This window comes from Rana temporaria, chromosome 3 (genome assembly GCF_905171775.1).
Source record: "Rana temporaria chromosome 3, aRanTem1.1, whole genome shotgun sequence".
Classification (NCBI taxonomy): Eukaryota; Metazoa; Chordata; class Amphibia; order Anura; family Ranidae; genus Rana; species Rana temporaria.
Genome location: NC_053491.1, coordinates 464107137 through 464128764, shown reverse-complemented (window position 1 = coordinate 464128764; position 21628 = coordinate 464107137). Strand labels below are relative to the sequence as shown.

At 45.1% G+C, this 21628-nt stretch overlaps 1 protein-coding gene across 1 annotated transcript; it reads right to left on the bottom strand.

Annotated features, from left to right (window-relative positions):
• Positions 1-1403: 1403 nt before the first annotated feature.
• Positions 1404-18795, bottom strand: LOC120930607 (extracellular calcium-sensing receptor-like). The gene is made up of 7 exons (XM_040341782.1): positions 18776-18795; positions 18236-18457; positions 16957-17248; positions 14508-15368; positions 4582-4809; positions 2674-2797; positions 1404-2329 (listed from the first exon to the last, which is right to left on the bottom strand). Exons 1-7 carry the CDS (start codon positions 18793-18795, stop codon positions 1404-1406), a joined length of 2673 nt encoding a protein of 890 aa, XP_040197716.1.
• Positions 18796-21628: the final 2833 nt, after the last annotated feature.

Sequence of the window (21628 nt, the reverse complement as noted above, 5' to 3'; positions counted from 1 at the left end):
CATTGCTCTAATAGTGTCATAGGGGTATAAGGATAAAGTTGCTGGATTCTTTTAACACATCAATGTGGCCTTACTGCTGTACAATAAAGTATTTGAATTGATTTTTGTCTTGAGTTTCAATAATAAAAACTGTGAGCTCCATCACCCAAGCTCATTTTCGGATGTCCTTAAAGAATGTATAGTGATTGTCTGTCTATTTTCTGGCCTGCATTAAAAATATTTATTGGCCATTGCTTCTGGAGCCAAAAGGCATGGCTCTGAAGTGAGGACAATATTAGGGGGCCCTGTGCTAGGGAACTGTGTGATTGGGTGACTCTGTGATGGGGGGGCTCTCATATATAGGGGACCACTTATGTGAATGGGGGCCTATGATGTGAAGGGAGGACTCTGATTTAATGGGGGACCTCTGATATGATGGGGTGCCCCTTATGTGAAGGGGGCTGTGGTGTGATGGGGGAACCTCTGATATGATTATCGAGCCATTGATGTGAAGGGAGCTTTTATGCCCTGTACACACGATAGGTTAGTCTGATGAAAACAGTCTGGTGGATTTTTCCATCAGTTATCTGATGAAGCTGACTGCTGATCAGTCGTGCCGACACCATGAGTTAAAAAAACGATCGTGTCAGAACGCGGTGACGTAAAACACAACGACATGCGGAAAAAAACGAAGTTCAATGCTTCCAAGCATGCGTCGACTTGATTCTGAGCATGCGTGGATTTTAAACCGATGGACGTGCCTACAGACCATCGTTTTTTTCTATAGGTTTTTTATCAGATAATTTTAAAGCAAGTTCCATTTTTTTTAACCAATGGATAAGTAACCGATGGGGCCCACACGATCGGTTTGGTCTGATGAAAATGGTCCATCAGACAGTTTTCATCAGACAAACCGATCGTGTGTACGCGGCATTAATGTAAGTAACATTTATCTGTGCCAGGACTACAAAAGGTTAAAAAACACAGGTTTAGAGTAAGGACCTGTACGTAGTAAAGGTACCTCAATGCGTAAAAGTGTGGTATTTGCAAATATAAACAACAAAAGCAGATTAATAGAACATCAGCTTAAAAAATATATAAACTAGCAAAATTCAAATAAAGTTCACACAAAGTAAATGCAACATGTTTTAGAGTTTGGATTGAGTCCCATTGTTTATATGCATTGTATATTGTGGTGGTGCCATAAACTTATGGAAAAAGAGTGCCCACATCCGTAAATAAAGTACAAAATGGGAAATTTATGCCCTCATCTCTTCATCCAGTTATGTCATAGTTGGATTCAACATTACTTAAAGTTTTGGCCCATGATATTAGTAAAGTAAGTAAATATAGATTAACTCAAGAAGCCCCCAAGCCACCAGCTACAATTAACATACAGTATCTCAAAATAGATTTATTCTTTCCTAGCTTGTGTTCGTTGTATTCTCTATTCTCTGTTTTCCCAGGAGATACTGTCTGGTGTTCATGTCAGGCCGAAATAATATACTGAAACATTTAGGGAGGAACATACAGATGACGAGAGCCCAAGTAGAGAATATTATAGCAAAGACCTCCATGGCAATGGTGTATTTTCCCCTTGCACTAAGAGAGGCTGGGATAAAGGATATCCAAACACTGAGGAAGGCCAACATGCTGAAAGTGATGAATTTGGTCTCATTGAAACTATCAGGAAGTCTTCTGGCCAAAAAGGCAACAAGAAAGCTGATGGTGGCCAGGAGGCCAAGATAACCAATCATGCACCAGAAGGCAATTGGGGAGCCCTCATTGCACTCCACAATGATGACTCCTGGGTAGATGTCAATGTTATTTTCTTGAAAAGGAGGTGCAAGAGACATCCATGAAGTGCATAGGATGAACTGCAAGAGAGAACATCCAAGGATTATTGTGTAGGACACTTGAGGTTTTGCCCATTTTAATAGGCTACTTCCAGGTTTTGTGGCAACAAAAGCGACAACCACCATAAGGGTTTTGGCCAAAACACAGGAAATGCAAAGAGTAAAAACCATCCCAAAGGCGGCCTGGCGAATAAAACACTTTAAAGATTGGGGATTGCCAATAAACATCAAAGATGACAGGAAACAAAAGGAAAGTGACACCAGAAGTAGACAGCTTAGCGTGTAGTTGTTGGCTTTTACAATAGGAGTATTCTTCTTTTTAAGGTAGAGGCCTAAAATGGACAATGGTATTGTGAACGAGGTGATGGAGGAGCCAGTAAGCGTGGCACCAAGTGACTCCTCAAAGGAAAGAAATTCAAACGTTTTTGGATGGCACCTGTCTTTTCCATGATTAGGCCACATATCCCATGGGCATTTGTAGCAGTCAAAGGAATCTAAATGAACATAAAAAGAAAAATGTTTAAATGCATAATAGACTCAACACAAGTTTCCAAACATATGCCAGTTTCCAACTATAATTTAGAAATAAGAAAATTGGTGTTGTCATTTGTGCATATCCATTTTATATATTTTTTTACCTTCCGGGCATATATATGCTATAGCTATAAACAAATAAAAAGAAAACATTTCTAACAAATGTATGCTCCTAATTAACTCTAAAATCAAAAGCACAACCTGTAAGATTTTGAAAGACTTTTATGCCAGTAAAGTCAACCAAGCTGAAAAAGGTCACATGGTGCACTTATTAAAAAAAAAAAAAAAATTAATATCTTATTACCAGTTTCATTGGAGATCTCTCCAGGTGGACAGGGGACACACTGATAGCAACAGACGGGTTGTCCTCTAATTGCAGCCTTCCTTGTCCCTGCAGGACAGCTCTCACTGCAGACCGACAAAGGAACCTTACAAAAAAAAAACAGATATTGTGTTCAGTTGTTTTAGATAGAACTCTAAATGATACTAAATTATATGGATGCTTACCATTAAACACAGAGGCCCAGATTCACAGAGAGCATGCCGTAGAGTAACCACTGTACGCTACGCCAACGCAGCGCAGAGAGGCAAGCATGGAATTCAGCAAGCCAGTGCTCCCAACGCTGCGTGGCGTGGGTTTCGAAGGTGTACGCCGGCGTAGGTGGAAGTGGGTGTGACCCATGCAAATGAGGCGTGACCCCATGCAAATGATGGGCTGAGTGCCAGACAGATACGTATCACAAACTGCGCATGCGCCACAACGTGGACGCATCCCCCTGCGCCTGCTCACAACTGCCTAAACTACGCCGGATCACTGCGTACGGCGTGAAAGTAACCTACGCCCAGCCAGACACGCATTCAACGTAAAATACGCCGGCTTGTGTTCCCTGGTGCAGACCTTTGCATGTCTGCTGCTGGGTTGCACCTCCTTTTTGGGGAATAACGTTACCCCGGACGTACAACTTACGCGCACCTCGCGTAGCCTACGTCGGGCGCAAGTACGTTCGTGAATAGCCGTATTTCCCTCATTTGCATGTTTGAATAGCTAATCAATGGGAGCGGCACCATGCACCCAGCCTAAATGTGCGCCCACCCTATGCCGGCCTAAGCAAGCTACGTCGGCGGGGTGTAGCCTGGTTTTAGGCGCATATCTGTTTGTGGGTCTGGCGCACAGATACGACGGCTTACTGTCATGAATATGCATCAAGTCTGTCCGCTTACCTGATCTCCATGTGTTGTTTAGAGGCAGATCCTGTTCTGGTTTCCCTTTTTATCACTTCCTCTTCCTGTATGGCTCCACCCTAGTCCATCCCAGGAAGCCTATATTAACCTTTGCTCTACAGGTCTGCAGTGCTGTTCAACAGTGTTCCTATGCTTAGTTCCTGTCTGCAGTGTAATCGATAGTTCCTGTTTGCAGAGTGCTACGATCATCTTCCGTGTACCGTTTTGGCTTGTCCCCGACTTCCTTGTCTGCCTGTGCCCCTGACTATTTGCATGTTCCACGGTTATCCTTGTCTGCCTGTTGCCCTGACCTCGGCCTGTCCATCACCACTGTTTGTCCTGCTGACTGCTTCCCCCTTCTCCCTGCGGAGTGTGACTTGAGGAATCTCGGGGATGCGACCTGGACCCAGTTGCGGCCAAGACCATCCCTACCATCAAGGGCCCTGGTGAATACAAAACTGGGTCTTAGACTCCGCGCCCTGGGTGATCTTAGGTTCACGCTTCGTCTCTGCTAGCAGCAGTTGGCCATAGGATTCACCACCCTGTGGTGCATCCCTGACCCCTACGGGGTGCACTTGTCACCTGGCTACGGGTGACCTGACACTTACATTTGCACTTACGTCGGCGAAACTTGTTATACGTCGGCATAAGTGCTTTGTGAATCTGGGCCAGAATATGCAGATATGTAATATAGCAAAGGATACTCTTGCCAAAAGAGGTATTTAAAATGATAAATGGTGTCCAGTGGGCTGAATCACCCTCTAACATCTTATATTTCTTGGAGGTTCCAAAATAGCAAGAACTGTCTAATATACTACCTGACTCTGCTCTCATCCATATTTAATTTTTTTTGCGTTCGCTCCCACCCTGATCTAACTCCTGCTGTAATGCCACAGCAGATAAACGGCTTGGAAACCTATTCGCCAAGTAAGATAGTTCAGAGATGTTTCTTCTCTTCCCTACAGTCCCACAATAAGTATTCTTATAGTACCTGGTTCTCCGAAGATGCCCACATTATTGCACTACTGTTGATTGCCAGGATGTCTTCATAAGTGGATGCTGTATCATAGCTTCCAACCTTAACATGTTTTATGAGTTGATCATCAGTTCTCTGCCAGTTGACAATATCGTACACCGCTGGGAGATCACCATTTTTATCAAAGAAGACCTCTCTTTTATCTTTTAATCTTACTCTGGTGTTCTGGACATAGTGGGTCAGCTGTAGGGGTAAAAGAAGTCAGAACAAGATTAAATCACACATTAACTGTGATAGGGTGATTAACAATAAATATACCAACCATCAGCCTATCAGTTTGCCTATGACAAGACTTGATGGTGAATCCAAATTATCATTACCGGTAGACACATTAAAAATTTTACATAAAAAATTTAAAGTTAAGTTAATCATTGGAAGCTTTTAATAATATTTTCTTCTGTAAAGTGAACTGTATACCTCCTAACCATCCCAGATTTTGTAGGAATTGTGGGAATTTTTGGGAATTTTCCAGGATTTTATCAAAATCCCGGCATCCCCATGCTGTCCCCCGGAACTGAGTGCAGGAGTGCAGGAGCTTTTTTGTACCATCATCTCTGCTGCCCCTCTCAGGTCTTTCCTCTTCACCCCCTTACCTTTTGATCCCACCCATAAAAGGTACTATATTGGCTTGACCCAGGTACCAGGGGAGTAGATTGGTGCAGCGGTTGGGCACATGGACCAGTCATGAGCTATTTGGGAGTTATCAGAAAAAAAAAAAAAAAAAAAAAACCTTCCTGGAGGGTAATCAGTTGGGGCAGAGATCTGATACACTGTGCGCCTTTTCTCATTTGCCAGTACAGGTGAGGGGGCACAGGGCCCTGATGGGGGAGAAAGGACGGTGAACTAGAGTGTGACAAGGGTATGGGACAAGCTAATATATAAATGCAGAAGACACCATATCACAGGGCACCTGGCACTGCCAGGAGGACATGCATTGAGTGTGTGCTGCTATGTGAGAGCCTGCTGTCAGGTATAGGTGGAATTGCTACCAGTGGCTGTGTGTGTGGGTGGCAATGACCTCTGCTGTGCACCCACCAGAATTGTTTTAAGAGACATTGCACCAGGGCCAGTCATGGTCAGGAATAAAGAAAGTTACCTAACTGGGACTGCTAATGGAAAGAATACTTTAGCATAAAAATGCTGCTGCTGCTTAAAGAAAAACTCCAGACTTGTTTTAAAAATGTGTGCTGGATAGAAAATAGTACACTGTAATGAGGTGCATGCCTCCTTATTATTTACTGTTTCATTGATCCTGGATAGTATAGCTTCTAGCACTGCAAAAGGAGATCTTCTATTCTGTGAACCATTTATAAAATACAAGGGGGCAGATCCTCAAAGAAATTACGCCGGCGTATCTCCTGATGCGCCGCGTAATTTCAAATTTTTCGCGTCGTATCTTTGTTTTGCTATCCACAAAGCAAGATATGACGGCATCTGGGTTAGATCCGACAGGCGTACGCCTTAGTACGCCGTCGGATCTAAGATGCAATTTTTCGCTGGCCGCTAGGTGGCGTTTCCGTCGTATTCCACGTCGAGTATGCAATTTAGCTATTTCCGGCGATCCACGAACGTACGCGCGGCCGTTGCATTTTTTTACGTTGTTTCCGTTCGGCTTTTTCCGGCGTATAGTTAAAGCTGCTATATGGTGGCGTACTCAATGTTAAGTATGGCCGTCGTTCCCGTGTCTAATTTTGAAAATTTTACGTCGTTTGCGTAAGTCGTCCGTGAATGGGGCTGGACGCCATTTACGTTCACGTCTAAAACAATGACGTCCTTGCGACGTCATTTGGAGCAATGCACCCTGGGAGTTTTTACGGACGGCGCATGCGCAGTTCGTTCGGCGCGGGGACGCGCTTCATTTAAATGAAACACGCCCCCTACCCGCCGATTTTGAATTCCGCGCCCTTACGCCGCGAGAGATACACTACGCCGCCGTAACTTACGGCGCAAATTAGTTGAGGATTCAAACCAAAGCCAAGTAAGTTACAGCGGAGTAGCGTATCTGACATACGCTTCGCCTGGCGCAGATGTACCTGGATCTGCCCCTAGGTGTTCTGTGGAGGGAAAGGTGAGTTAAGGGCAATTCACATAGGGGGAGCCGGGATCTGGGGGTCCCCTTTGTTAAAGGGGGCTTCCAGATTGCGATAAGCCCCCCGCTAGCAGACCCCACAACCACCAGGCAAGGGTTGTGGGGATGAGGCCCTTGTCCCCATCAACATGTTGAGGGCATGTGGCCTGGTATGGTTCAGGAGGGGGGGCACTCTCTCATCTCCCTCTTTTCCTGCGGCCTGCCAGGTTGCATGCTTGAATAAGGTTGGGTACCTGTGTTGCTATGGCAATTTCTATAGTGACTGTGTTTGAACAACAGAGTGTCTTTGGAAGGTTAAAGAGGAAGGGGTTTTTTAGGAGGACAAAGGAAGACATGACAGCCTGAAGCTGGAGAGCTTTGGAGAACTTTTGAGTTGGAGTTGGACTAAGCAAGGAACTATGGACATTACATCTTGACCCCTAAGTTGAGTACATGTTTAGTTTACTTAATGTGTACATATTGTACTTGCTTATATTTGTAGGCATATATTTTTTAAGCTATGAATTGTTTTGTGTTGTGCATCCTACAGTTGTATGTTCAGATTTTCCTTGTTTAGTAAAGCATTGACCACAAGAACTTAATAGATAGACGGAAAGCATTAAGTACCCCACGCCATTTTTTTTTTGCACGGGGTTCCCCCTTTAAATCCATACCAGGCCTAAAGGGTCTGGTATGGATTTTGAGAGGGATCCCTAGGCCATTTAAAAAAAAAAATTGGCACAGGGTTCCCCTTAATATCCATACCAGACCTGAAGGGCCTGGTATGGAATTTGGGGGGACCCCCACATAATTTTTTTAAAAATTTTGGTGCGGGGTTCCCCTTAATATTCATACCAGACCCAAAGGGCCTGGTAATGGACTGGGGGGGAACCCATGCCGTTTTTTTTAATGACTTTTATCTGTATTGCCAGGACCCGACAATTCATTATAGCCGCGAGTAGTTTTAATTGACTTTTTTCCTTTAGAACTTTCATTTTGTGCAGGAAATGTTCTAAACACAGGAAACATGTGCCACTTTACAGGCATATAATAGACACACCCCCAGGTAAGAAAATTTAAAGGAATATTTCACTTTTATTGTTTCACTTTAAGCATTATTAAAATTGCTGCTTCCGAAAAACATCAGATACATTTCCCCTGGGGCAAGACCCAGGTCCCCAAACACTTTTTATGACAATAACTTGCATATTAACCTTTAAAATTATCACTTTTGGTTTTTCACGTTTGTGTCCCATAGACTTTAACAGTGTTCTCTTATTCAAACAAATTTTTTGCCTGTTCGCATGTTCTTCTGCGAACCGAACCGGGGGGGGGGGGGGTGTTCGGCTCATCCCTAGTAACTACCCAATATCCTGAGGATGTCCTTTCTAGCAGGAAACCTTGAACAAGCGCGTCGGGACCCTTCTGGGTAAGACCGCGCTATATTAAGATACCTCTCACTTCCGGTTCCGGCGCCGTATGTAGGGGAAGCAAGCTCCGGAGGCTCCGCACCCACCGCTTGGATAATCAGCATACAAAACCCCAACATAGCTCCGGATTGCGGTGACCTGCATCCCTGCTCACTCCACGGGCCTCAGTGGATGGAACGATACCTCACACAAGCCCGAGCAACACGGGGCTCGGGCACAACGGAACCAGCCGCGGAGAACACGGCCCTGGGCAACATGGCCGCTGCAGAGAACGCACGTGGCGCTCCTTCATTGCAAGGCAATCAGCAGCCAAGCTCACACAGCAACCTGCCGGACAGCGGATTCCACCCCGAGGGGATGGACACTTCGCTCCCTGCTATACCTGACCAAGCCAGCACACATGAACGAAACGCTAAAGCGGTGGCGGCGCTACTCTCACCTACCATCACAGCGGCGGTCGACAGGGCGGTCGCAGAGGGCATACAGCAGCTCCGGAAGGAGATAGGAGAACACACTGCGAGGCTGGAAATGGTGGAACACAGGGTGTCCTCCATAGAAGAAGACCAACACTCCATGGAGACCGTCCTGGAACGATTCACACAAGACCAGCAGCACCTCCATGATCGCATGGAGGACCTCGAGAATCGCTCCAGGAGAAATAATTTGCGAATAATTGGCCTTCCTGAATCACACAAACAGAGTTCTCTAATGGACATCTGCTCGGCGGCCATACCGCAGATTCTAGGCCTCAACCACAGGTGTGTTGTGGAGAGAGCGCATCGCATCGGCGCCCAGTCTGAAGATCACACCCGCCCCAGGCCTGTTATTGCAAGGTATTTAAACTACGCTGACCGCACGGACATGCTGCAGGCCTTCCGTAAGTCCCGCTTGATAGAGTTTGAGGGCCAAAATTTTTTATTATTTGCTGATTATTCGGCGGAAGTGTCACGCAAACGAAAGGACTTTCAGTCTATTTGTGCTGAACTTTATAAAAACGGAGTCCGCTTCACGCTAGCCTACCCAGCTGTTCTGCGCCTACAAGCACCAGATGGAAAACAGCACACATTCCAGTCCGCAGAGAAAGCCAGAGCTTTTCTTCAATCTTTATCTACCGAGCGTGAGCCCACAGCTACATATGCAGATCGAGTGAAGCAAGGCCCTAGAGACCAGAGGAGCCCGCGCAAAGAACCTCCGAAACACCTCAAGCAAACACAGCCATCCGACCATCAGGAATCTGGTTGATGAATATTTACCCCTGCTTTGATCCCAGTGACACCTTTCAACCCCCTTGATACTGTGCACTCTCCCCAGGAGCCCCAGCCATTAGAACTATAGGGCTGCATCATGGTGCACCACCACCCATAGGTGTATGTCAAGGGAGTCTCAGTCTATACGAAGTGGTGTGGTAATTATACACCTCCACAGTGGGTAATGTTAATATCATTGCTAATTTTGGTTCTGTTGATTTTATTGTTTTATCGTTTTAATAGCTCACTAACGCAGTCTATCTTTCCACGATTACTTGCCCTGTTTACAAAGAGGCCCGGCCAATATGGCTGCTAATGTGACAACTGTTGGGTTGTTATAACCTTGTATAGCATTCTTCTAACGAGCAGTCACTATGTACTCCCACCGCAGGGTCACCCGCAACCGCCGCCAAGTATTATTTGACCTAGGGACGAATAACGGTAAATATACCAGTCCTTCCCAATGAGGCTTTGTTGGGACAATTGTCTTTTCTACTAGCGGTGTGACGGTACATCCGGTGTGGGGATTACATACGAAAAAAAGCGAAGTCAATAATATGATTTGTGGTTATTTTGATGTTAATTTCTCCTGTCTTTTCCTTTCTGTCTCTCTTGACACTTTTCTTTTTCCCATGAGAGGATGGTCCTACCAATGCAAGCTCAAGAACCGAAGGTACGTGGTAGCATGCATATCTAAAGCCAACTTACAGAGACCGGGTAAGAGCTATACAAATTCACACACCTTTAACCCCTCTATACATTTCACATGACCCATTTGCAAATAGTGTCCTGGAATGTCAAGGGGCTTAGGTCACCGATAAAACGCATGAAAATTCTCAGACACCTTAAAAGACTAAAAGTAGATGTTGCTCTACTTCAGGAGACCCACCTAGAGGGCAAAGATTTTTTCCAAATGAAAAAATTATGGGTAGGGGAAGTGATAGGATCGGCATCGGTCAAACGTAAGGCAGGCACGCTCATTTTAATACACAAGGACTTGGTATACGAATTCATTTCTGTTACCAACTAATCTGACGGGAGACGCACCTCCATACATCTTAAACTCCCATTGGGTGACCTACGGATCTCTAACATTTATGCCCCCAACTCTCCAGACCAGGACTATTTCACAAAACTGACTCCTCAGTTACATCCACATGACTCTATTCCCCACCTAGTGGGGGGGGACTTCAACTCAACGCTAAATGACCAGGAGGACAGATCTCAACCTAGACCCAGACCTCGAGCATCGCACTCACTTCGCCCCACCCCTTTTTGTCGCATGGCCCAGGCATTAAATTTGACCGACACATGGAAAATGCAACACCCTATAGATACGGGTTTTACATTTTTCTCGCCGGTACATAAATCCTTTGCCAGGTTAGACTATTTCTTGTGCACGCAAACGCTCCTACCACGCATACATGATACGGCCATACATGATCTAGCGATCTCGGACCATTCTCCGATCTCGATCTCGCTCAACTTTTGTAGACCGGCTTCGCCTGTCATACAGTGGAGATTTTCAGCTTATTTGGCTCATAATGACGACCTCAAGGCAATGCTTAGCTCGGCGTGGGAGGAATACTCACAGGACAATATCCAACATTTAGACAACCCAAACTTATTTTGGGAGGCGGGAAAATCATATCTAAGGGGTAGGATCATATCGTACGCAGCAGGATACAAAAAAAATGCACAAAAGCAATACATAGAAGCTAGCAACCACCTACGTCAGGTGCAACAGTCCCTGAATGACTGTCGCACAGATGATAATCTTAAGACATGGTTGGCAGCCAAAGAACAATTTGATAGCTGGGCAGAAAAGGTAGAACGGACAAAACAATCGGCGACACAACTACTTTTCCATAAATTTGGGAACAAAGTTGGGAAACTTCTGGCCAGACTCACTAAAAGCCCATACACACCAACACACATCGACAAGTTAAGAAACCCCGACGGCTCCCTATCCACAACACCCGAGGATATCAATAGAACACTAAAAAAATTTTACAGCAAACTATACAGTGCAGAACAAATAGATATGAATCTAGCAGAAACCTTGTTAAAAGATACCAAACTCCCACTGATAGACCCAAGCCATCTAGAAAAATTAAATGAGCCCATTACTTCTGAAGAAATAAAACGAGCTATAGGGGGTCTTTCCAATGGAAAGGCACCCGGCCCGGACGGGTACACATCCGAATTTTACAAATTGTTAGGCCCAGACCTCATACCTGCTCTTCACTCGGTCTATAACCACATATGGGTAGGAGGCCCTTATCTCCCCACAGGCCACCTGGCCAATATTAAACTCATTGCAAAAAAAGGAAAAGACCCATTTGATCCAGGTTCCTTTCGCCCCATATCCCTACTAAATGTTGACTCCAAATTAATGTCTAAGATAGTAGCCACCAGATTAGGAGATATAATGCCATTCCTTATACACAGCGCCCAATCGGGATTCACAAAAGGAAGATCCGCGGCAGCCAACATTCGTAAAGTCATGATGGCCCTCGAATATGCAAAGACACATCCATCTAACAATACGGTAATAGTCACCCTCGACGCCGAGAAAGCTTTTGACAACGTACGTTTCAAGTGGCTTTCTCTGGTCATGCAACGCTTTGGTCTAAATGGGTCGTTCTATTCCTTCATACAGAGTATGTATTCAGCCCCCTCTGCCACAGTCACTGCGGCAGGTATACAATCCTCGCCTTTTCGCCTACATAGGGGGACGAGACAGGGCTGCCCTCTATCACCCCTACTTTTTAACCTTGCTATAGAGCCCCTCTCACGCCTCCTCTCTTCGTCCCCTCTTTTACATGGCCTACCCATAGGACAGGTGGACTTGAGAGTGGCTCTATTTGCAGACGACATACTAATATTTTCTTCATCCCCCTCCACAGACATCCCAGCCATACAACATATTTTTGAAGATTTTCGCAAATGCTCGGGACTCAAAATAAATTTTTCAAAGAGCGAGATCCTCTCGCTAGGCATTGCTCCCCTCCAACACACTCTCCCTCCTTCCTCTCTTAGAACAGCTGACACTCATATTACATACCTCGGCTTGAAGATTGGTAGAATACCATCCTCTCTCTACACATTGAACTACCCTCCTTTAATTGACAGAATAGTAGGTGAACTTGAAACTTGGGGGGACTTGCCTCTCTCGCTCTTTGGGAGATGTGCACTATTCAAAATGGTCAGCTTTGCTCGCTTACTTTACCCCTTACAAACGCTACCCTTATTGTTGAAACATAAAGATGTACAACTAATTAATAAAGCAATAAATAAATTTATTTGGAAAAAAGCAAGGCCGCGGATAGCCATGACCAAACTATTTCTCCCTAAGGGTGAGGGGGGCTTGGGCCTACCCAATATAAGGATGTATAACTTGGCTTGCCTACTGAGAGTTGGGTTGGACTGGATACTGGGTTCGTCAAAATACTCTAATTTCAATCTAGAATCCTCACTGGTTAAGCCTTATGATCTGGCAGCTGTGCTCCATTGCTCACTCCAGAAATTACCAGCGATGATCAAACACAATTTACTTTTTAAAGACACTTTGGTGGCCTGGCGGGAAACCAGAAAGAAACTGGGCTTATCCCCTTTATTTTCTAATCACCTCCCAATATGTGGTAATCCTATGTTTACACCCAGTCTTCAGTACGAACCCTTCGCTAAATGGAAAGACAAGGGGTTGGTGGGAATCCACTCCCTATTTCAAGATGTGACAGGTACTATCAAGTCATTCTCTCAATTATCGCTCGAATTCCACCTTCCCCAAAACCATTATTTCCCATACATGCAATATGTAGATTTTGTCACCAAGGTCTGCCCAAAAAAGGCTACCCGTCTCCAAACTTCGTTCATTGATGTCCTTCTTAAGAGTAAGAATTACTCAATCTCGGCTATCTATACTCCCCTGCTTACTAAACTCTCAACCCCTCTGCAAAATACGTCCATGTCATCCTGGGTCAAAGAACTGCCAGGTGTACTGGAAATAGATGATATTATACGTGGCCACAATCTCACTAGGTCTGTCATTCAATGCGAATCTTGGAGAGAGACCCAATTCAAGATCATGCACAGGGCATATTACCCTTTTTCCACGTCAAAGTCGCCTGAAATAGGCCCTGCTTGTCCATGGTGCTTGACAAACAAACCGACCCTACTCCATAGACTTTGGAACTGTCCACCAATTGCTATCTTCTGGTCCTCAGTCATTCGCTTTGTAACCACAGTAACGCAATTCTGCCTTATGTTGGAACCAACGCTCTTAATTTTTGGATGCCCTCCTCACATGGAACCATACTCCTCCACCTACATCCGGCTGCCCCAAAGCACCAGACACTGGATACTTCTAGCCCTGCTCACAGCCCGCAGGACTATCCTCCAACATTGGATCGCCTCATCTCCACCCACCATCTCAATCGTGATAAAGGAGTTGAAATCGCTGTTACACAAGGAAAGCTTGGACATGTTCTCTACCCCCTCATACTCCAAAGTCAAGTTTGAACAAAGATGGTCGGCTTTCATTACGCACTACCTACCTATCTACTCCAGAGCAAAATGCCTTGTCTTCCGGTTCTTTTGTTTTCCTGGACCCAGACACCACGTCTAAACCCCCTACCCAAGGGTTAACAGCTTAATTATATGACCCCCCCCCCCCTCTTCCCCCCCCTACCGCATTACCTTACCACTGTCTAACTAGATACGTGTATATCCTGTAAAATGTGATATTGACTCAGATGCATTGTTACAATTACACGCAATGACCTCCTCTCCTTCTGTACCCTCTCTTTATTTCCCCCTCTTTTCCTTTTTTTTCTATCTCTACCTACCTCTATCTACACCTTTTTAAGGAAAACCGACCTCTGGTTATAAAACAGATGTAAAACAGCTGACATTCCTACACTTTTAACATGCCCTAAACTACTTGTCTTTATAGATAACAATGTCCACCATTGTAATGTTGTTAATTGCCAGTAGATTGGATAATATGTCTCAGCTTTTCTTTATTCCTTGTATATTCTGTAAACTCAATAAAATATTTTGAAAAAAAAAAAGATACCTCTCAACTCAACTCATCTCAACAATTGCCACATAAATATTCTACTATTTCTGTACAACCATTGTGTTTGTCATCACGGAATAGCAATTTACCTGCCAAGGTTTAATATTCTGAAGCCTGGCACAAGCTCCATTAGAGAAAGGCCCCTTCCCATTCTGGCACGTTCGAAGGTCATGCAAGGATTTAGCTGCAACCTGAACAGATGTGTAAATATTGTATGAAGTTCTCAGATTGGATACATCAGTGTATGCATTCTCAATAGTTTCGAGAGTCTCATTTCCCATACAAAACTTGGTACTCTTAGTGAAATCTCTATTTGTTTTATTAAGGAACTTGCAATCAAAGGTCATCTCCCAAAATATTTTAGTTACCGTTTGCCCTAGAGGGTCAGAAGGATGGACTTTCTTCAGATAATCCTTAAATCCAGGGATTGTTGAGCTGTGAAAAGAAAATCCAATAGACCCAGTGAGAATAGAGGAATATTTATCTACTAAAAGTATGGTTGAGATGCACCAGGCTTCACTTGCTATAAAGACCTTCCCAGTAACGTTCATCTTCACCATCTCATCCAGGAGGGGAATAAAGAAGACATCAATAGAGAAAACGATTATAGCCTTTGCTGTAGACTGTTTGATGACCTTTGAGATATAAGGCGCATTTCTGTCCATCTGATTGAGAAGTATGACTTCGGTGAAGGCCACACAAGCCCCAGCCTGAAGGATCTCTTGTTTAATGATCTGAATCCCCTGCTGTCCATAGTCATTTCCCATCGCCACCAAACCAACCCAGGTCCAACCAAAATGTAGCACCAGCTGAGCCAAACCCTGTGACTGGAAAGAATCACTGGGGACAGTCCGAAAAAATGATGGGAACTTTGTGCGGTCACTAAGGAGAGCGTTGGTTGCATAGTGGCTTATCTGAAAGAGTACAAAAATAAAACCATTAGGAGGTGCACATTATTTTAAAGTAAATTATTAAACCATTAGAATGAAAATATTATGACGCTCCAAAATAATGCTCATACGGATAAGCAGTAGTAACAGCTTCATAGGTAGACATTGACAACCACATGTACACAATTTGCTGTTGTGAGGACCTTATTAACAAAATGTAAACAAATTAATGCTTAACCACTTCCGGATCACTGCACGCCGATATACCTCAGCTGTTTGAAGGGGGATATCTTTGTTATGGCAGCAGCTAGCTGCCATAACCCAGGTATCCTCCTCTTCAGCCGGCGGTCTGGTTTCCGATAATGGTAGTCTCTGCAGCGGATTCACCGCAAGATCACTTTTATCTTCTGTGCCCTTCTGGTGGCTGGGTATGGAGCCTGGAAACAGTCTGTTTACATCTTCTCTCTCTCTCAAATAGTTATTTTCCACCACCACTAGAGGGAGCTGAGGAGACAAGATACTGATTGCTCCTTCAAGAGTCTGCCTCTTGCCTACCCTTCAGCACCCTTCTACACAATTGTTATATGTTATCTTCAGTTACATAGTTTCATAGTTGGTGAGGTTGAAAAAAGGCACAAGTCCACCCAGTTCAACCCATGTGTGTGTGTTTATGTTAATAGTACATTGTATACCCCTGTATGTTGTGGTCGTTAACCGCTTGAGGACCGCCGCACGACTAAATATGTTGGCAGAATGGCACGGCTGGGCACGAGGGCGTACATGTAAGTCCCCTTTAAGATCCCAGCCGTGGGTCGCAAGCGTGCCGCTGGCCGCACGCTTGCTACCCGGTCGTCTTCTCTATGACCATCCCCGCTGGAACAGCGGATCCGATCGCAGCCGGTGTCCCGTGATCGGGTCACAGAGAGGAAGAATGGGGAGAGGTAAGTGTAAACAAACTTCTCCCCATGCTTCCTAGTGAGCCTGTCACTGATCGTCTGTTCCCTGTCATAGGGAACGATGATCAGTGACATCACACGTCCAGCCACCCCCCCCCACAGTAAGAATCACACATTAGGGAACACTTAACCCCTACAGTGCCCCCTCCTGGTTAACCCCTTATCTTAATGCATGCCAATATTCTATTGGCTTTGCTTGTAGCAGCATGGCATTGATGAGCCTATCATCTACTAGGACCTCCAGGTTCTTTTCCGTCCTAGATTGCCCCAGAGGTTCTCCCCCTAGTGAGTAGATTGCATTACATTTTTTGGCACCCAAATGCATTATTTTAAAGTTATTAACATTAAACCTCATTTGCCATGTAGTTGCCCATCCCATTAATTTGTTTAGGTCTTCTTGTAAGGTTATTGCCCTGCTAAGCTTTGTATGGTCCACAAATACTGATATTTGCCAGTCCATGTGTTTTGTGACACACGCAGAAGATCAGTGCCGGGACAAGGTTTAAAAGACCAAAGCGTCCCCCCTATCCCATGAGATGTCACCTACTTCAGTATCATAGGTTTCAGGTTAAGTAATTGTTGCTCCCCCACCTCTTGCTGAAGCACCCAAGTTGTCTGCCCCTTCCGCCCAACCCTTAGCCCAGCTACGCATTTACCTGTGGATATCTGTACAGTCCTAGGATATGAGCCATGAGAATAGAGTAGGTGGACATGGAGTGTCCGAGAATGGCAGCGACTATAGGTCTTCCAAGCCGTGAATAATTTGGAATTGCCTGATTGTGTCCGGTCAGCATGCCCAGTGTTCCCTCCAGCTCTTTGTGCAATACAGAACAAGAGTCGTAGGCATAGAACCCCAAGGTCATATTCGGGAGGACATCTGGGTTTGCATTGACTTCCTCCACTGCAAACCTCAATGCCTGGAACTGCTGGTAGGTTTCATAAAGGAACCTGGAGGTTTAATAGAAGAGTTGTATTATTATACAGACAATTAATTTGAATGTATATTATGGAGCATATAGCCACTTGCCATATCGGTAGGTTGTGGTGGGGCACTGATTTAAGTTGTAAAATACATATTTTGGCCACTAGATGGTGTTAAATATTATAGGCATTTTCTATGAAACTTAGCGCCGTCTAGTGGTCAAATGTGAGAATTTTCACTTAAATCTATGCAAAACATTCATCCAGCACAGGAAATAATCTAATAAAATTCATTTTCTGTCCCCTTCGCAACAAACTAATGTACGTGCACTTTCACACCGATGAGAAGAAGCAGACGATCAGTGACAGTGTCACTAGGCAGAACGGAGAGATGCTTGTTTACATTTGCCTCTCCCCATTCTGGATCTCTGTGACCCGTTCGCGGGACACCGGCGGACATTGAGTCCACAGGTCCCGCGGGGACTGTCACGGAGCTCGCGGCAGGGGTGCGTGCGCTGGGCCAATCTGCCGACATAAATGTACAGGAGCCGGTCCTTAATCGGTTACCTGGCTATTAACCAGTTGGCCTTGTTGTGTCTATATAACTGTATAAAGAACAGTAAAGTGAGTAAACCATAGTTTATACAATCTCAAGAAAAGAAAATTGCTTGATTCCCCCATCAACATAGTCAGTGTTGATGGGCTTAACCCTCCCACTACCCTATTGTGCTCTGCCAATGAGGAGTCTTCCCTGCCGGCACAATTCAATGATCACTTCCAGTTGCTGTGGTCGCTGGCAGTAATCGCATGCAAAAAAAAAATTAATAGGCTGGTTGTACAGAAGTTGATCGGTGGATTGACTTCAGTATAACCAGCCTACTCAAAGATGGATCAGATCTCAGCTGGTCCCTGCTGAACCAGCCAAGATTCGATCCATCTATAGCTGGCTTTAAGTAATTTATGACAAGTACTCTTTAAATCTGTTGAGCTTTGTATACAGCAAACAACACTTACCATGTGCAGTCATCCTCTGGAGGCATCTCTGTAAAAGTTATGGTTGGGGAGACTCTGTCCGTGTGGAAGGGAATTATGGCTCCTATCAACAGGTCACCAGCCTCATAAATCAACGGCAGGTTTGAAAGACTCAGTCTACATCCAAGATGGCTGCTGTGAGAGACCGGAATGAGATAGTGGATGGTCAGGTGCCACAACGTCTTGTAAAAATGAGTCATTGCCCTACAATAAAACAGGAGAATATTTGTCTTGATCAGTAGCGGTTGGTGCTCAAAATTTGGGAGGGGGGGGGGGAGTAAACAAACTGAAAAAAAACCCCATCAATTGCAGCCACTGTGCCCATCAAACACAGCTACTGTGCCAATCGATTGCCGCCAGTTTGCCCCATCAAATGCCACCTGTTTACCCCATCAAATGCTGCCAGTTTGCCCCATCAAAGGATGCCAGTTTGCCCCATCAAATGCCGCCAGTTTGCCCCATCAAACGCCGCCAGTTTGCCCCATCAAATGCAGTCAGTTTGCCCCCCCGCCCGGCACTTACCTTTCTCGGGTCTGCGCCATCCTCTACGTTCCCTCCGAGTCCTCGATGTCTTCTCCCATCCTATTCATGTCAGAGATACTATGATTGGAATGATCTAAATGTAATTTGGGTACAGTGTTGCATGACCACACAGTTTCCAGTTAAAGTAGCGCTAGAGCTGTATAGCAAAATATGCTCTGGTCATGAAGGGGGTAAATCTCCCAGAGCTTAAGTGGTTAATGAAGCTTGGCAACTGCCCTGCGTGTGTTGATTTTCTGTTTGTTTTAAAGGGCTCATTATTCTCCGGCTCAGTAGTACCCCAAACTCATTAGTACCCCCATTCAGCAGATCCCCAGATCATTAATACCCCCACTCAGCAGATCCTCAGCTCATTAGTAGTACCCTTGTTCAGGAGATTCTTGGCTCATTAGTAACCCTCACTTGCCCCGTTCAGTAGTACCTCCAGTTCTGCTGATCCCCCGCTCAGAAGTAACCCCCAGCTCTGCTGATCCTCAGTTTTGCTGATCCCCTGACATCTGCACTGGAGGATAATGTCATTCCTTTCATTACATCAGAGTCCCCCATTACACAGGTCCCCTATCACATCTGAGTCCACCTTCACATTAGAGTCTCCCATAACATCAGTGTCCCCCAATTGCATCAGAGTCCCCTATCACATCTGAGTCAACCTTCACTTAGCATCCCCTAGTTGCATCAGAGTTCCCCATCACATCAAAGTCCACCAATTACAACAGAGCCCCTCATCAGATCAATGTGCCTCATCACACCAATGCCCCCCTAACATATCAGAGTCCACCCATTTTTTTCAGAATCAGCCTCTTTAACATTAGCGTTCCCTCATCACATCACAGTACCTCCATTAAATTAGAGCCCCTTATCAGATTCGAGGCCCCCATCATACCAGTGCCCCCTCCCCCAACTTCACATTATATTGTGTTTCCCCAAAAATAAGCCCGGGTCTTATATTAATTTTGGCAACAAAAGACACAGTAGGGCTTATTTTCGGGGTAGGTCTTACCATGTAATGGGCTGTCTTCTCTCCCCCTCTCTCTCTCCCTGCCTGACAGGAATCCCCAGTGTGATCTGAGTTAAAATGCTTGTAAAATCCTATAATCCACTCTATTACCGTATTATATAATTGTACAATGTGTGTGTTTCTGTAATATAATTGTGCCAAATACCTTCGTTATAACGGTGCTCTGCACTTCTGTGACCCACCGGAGCTCTCTTCCCCACAATTATATTACAGAAACACACACATTGTACATTATATACTCCTGTAATAGAGTGGATTATAGGATTTTACAAGCATTTTTAACTAGGACTTATTTTTGGGGTAGGGTTTATATTGCAGCCCTTCTGGAAAATAATGCTAGGTCTTATTTTCAAGGTAGGTCTTATTTTCGGGAAAACACAGTAGTCCCCCTTCACATCAGAATCCCTCTATTACATCTGTGTCCCCCACACTGATGAAATAATGTCCCCCATTATTTCAGAGTCATCACATCAAAGCCCCTCCCAACACACCAGTGTCCCACCATCCAATCAGAGCCCCTCCCTCACATTAAGTCCTCCCATCACATCAGTTTTCCTGAATTGCATCAGGATCAGTCCACTTCACATTAGAGTCCCTTCCGTTACATAAGAGCATAAGATCATCACATTAGTGCCTTCCCGCCTTCACATCAGAGTTCTCTCACTACATCACAGTCCAGCCATTACATCAGAGTCCCCTTCCTTATTAGAGATCCCCTCACAGCAGAGTGCCCCAATCACATCAGAGTCGCTTCATTTTATTAGTCAGCCCCTTCACATCAGAGTATCCCCAATTCACATCAAAGCCCTGCATTACATCGGAGTCACCTCTATTACATCGGAGTCTCCCCATTACATCGGAGTCCCCCCTATTACATCGGAGTCTCCCCATTACATCAGAGTCAGCCCCCTTCAGCCTGAGACCAAAGAGCAAGTGGAGATCACTGGAGTGGTGGTGTCTACTTCAGTGATTTTCAGCTTCCAGAGACATCGACCAGGTATGGTACATACAATACATAGTTACTATGGGCCAGATTCTCGTACAATTGCGGCGGCGCAACGTAACCCGTTTACGTTACACTGCCGCAAGTTTTCAGTGTAAGTGCCTGATCCACAAAGCACTTACCTGTAAACTTGCGGCGGTGTATCGTAAACACGTCCGGCGCAAGCCCGCCCAATTCAAATGGGGCATCTACCATTTAAATTAGGCGCGCTCCCGCGCCGGACGTACTGCGCATGCTCAGTTTAGAAATTCCCGCCGTGCTTTGCGTGATGTGATGTCATTTTTTAGAACGGCGACGTGCGTAGCGTCCATTCGTATTCCCGGACGTCTTACGCCAAAACAAAAAAAAATTGAAATTCGACCCGGGAACGACAGCCATACTTTAACATGGCTCGACTAAAGTTAAGCCATGTTAAAGCAGGTGTAACTTTGCGACGGGAAAAAATTACTAGCGACGACGTAACGAACGCGAAAACCGTTGTGGATCGCCGTAAATGCTCATTAGCATACCCGACGCAGGAAAACGACGCAAACTCCACCCAGCGGCGGACGAAGTATTGCATCCTAAGATCCGACAGTGTAAGTCAATTACACCTGTCGGATCCTAGGGCTATCTATGCGGAACTGATTCTATGAATTAGCCGCATAGATATGACAAGAGATACGCCGTCGTATCTGTTCTGTGAATCTGGCCCTATGTAACTATGTAAAAATATACATCGCCTGGAGTTATTCTTTACTTTTTTTTTTCAGTTTTGGATGGAGTGGGGGAGAATTTGATCCCCTGAATGATTTTTGCTTCTATTTGGGGTTTT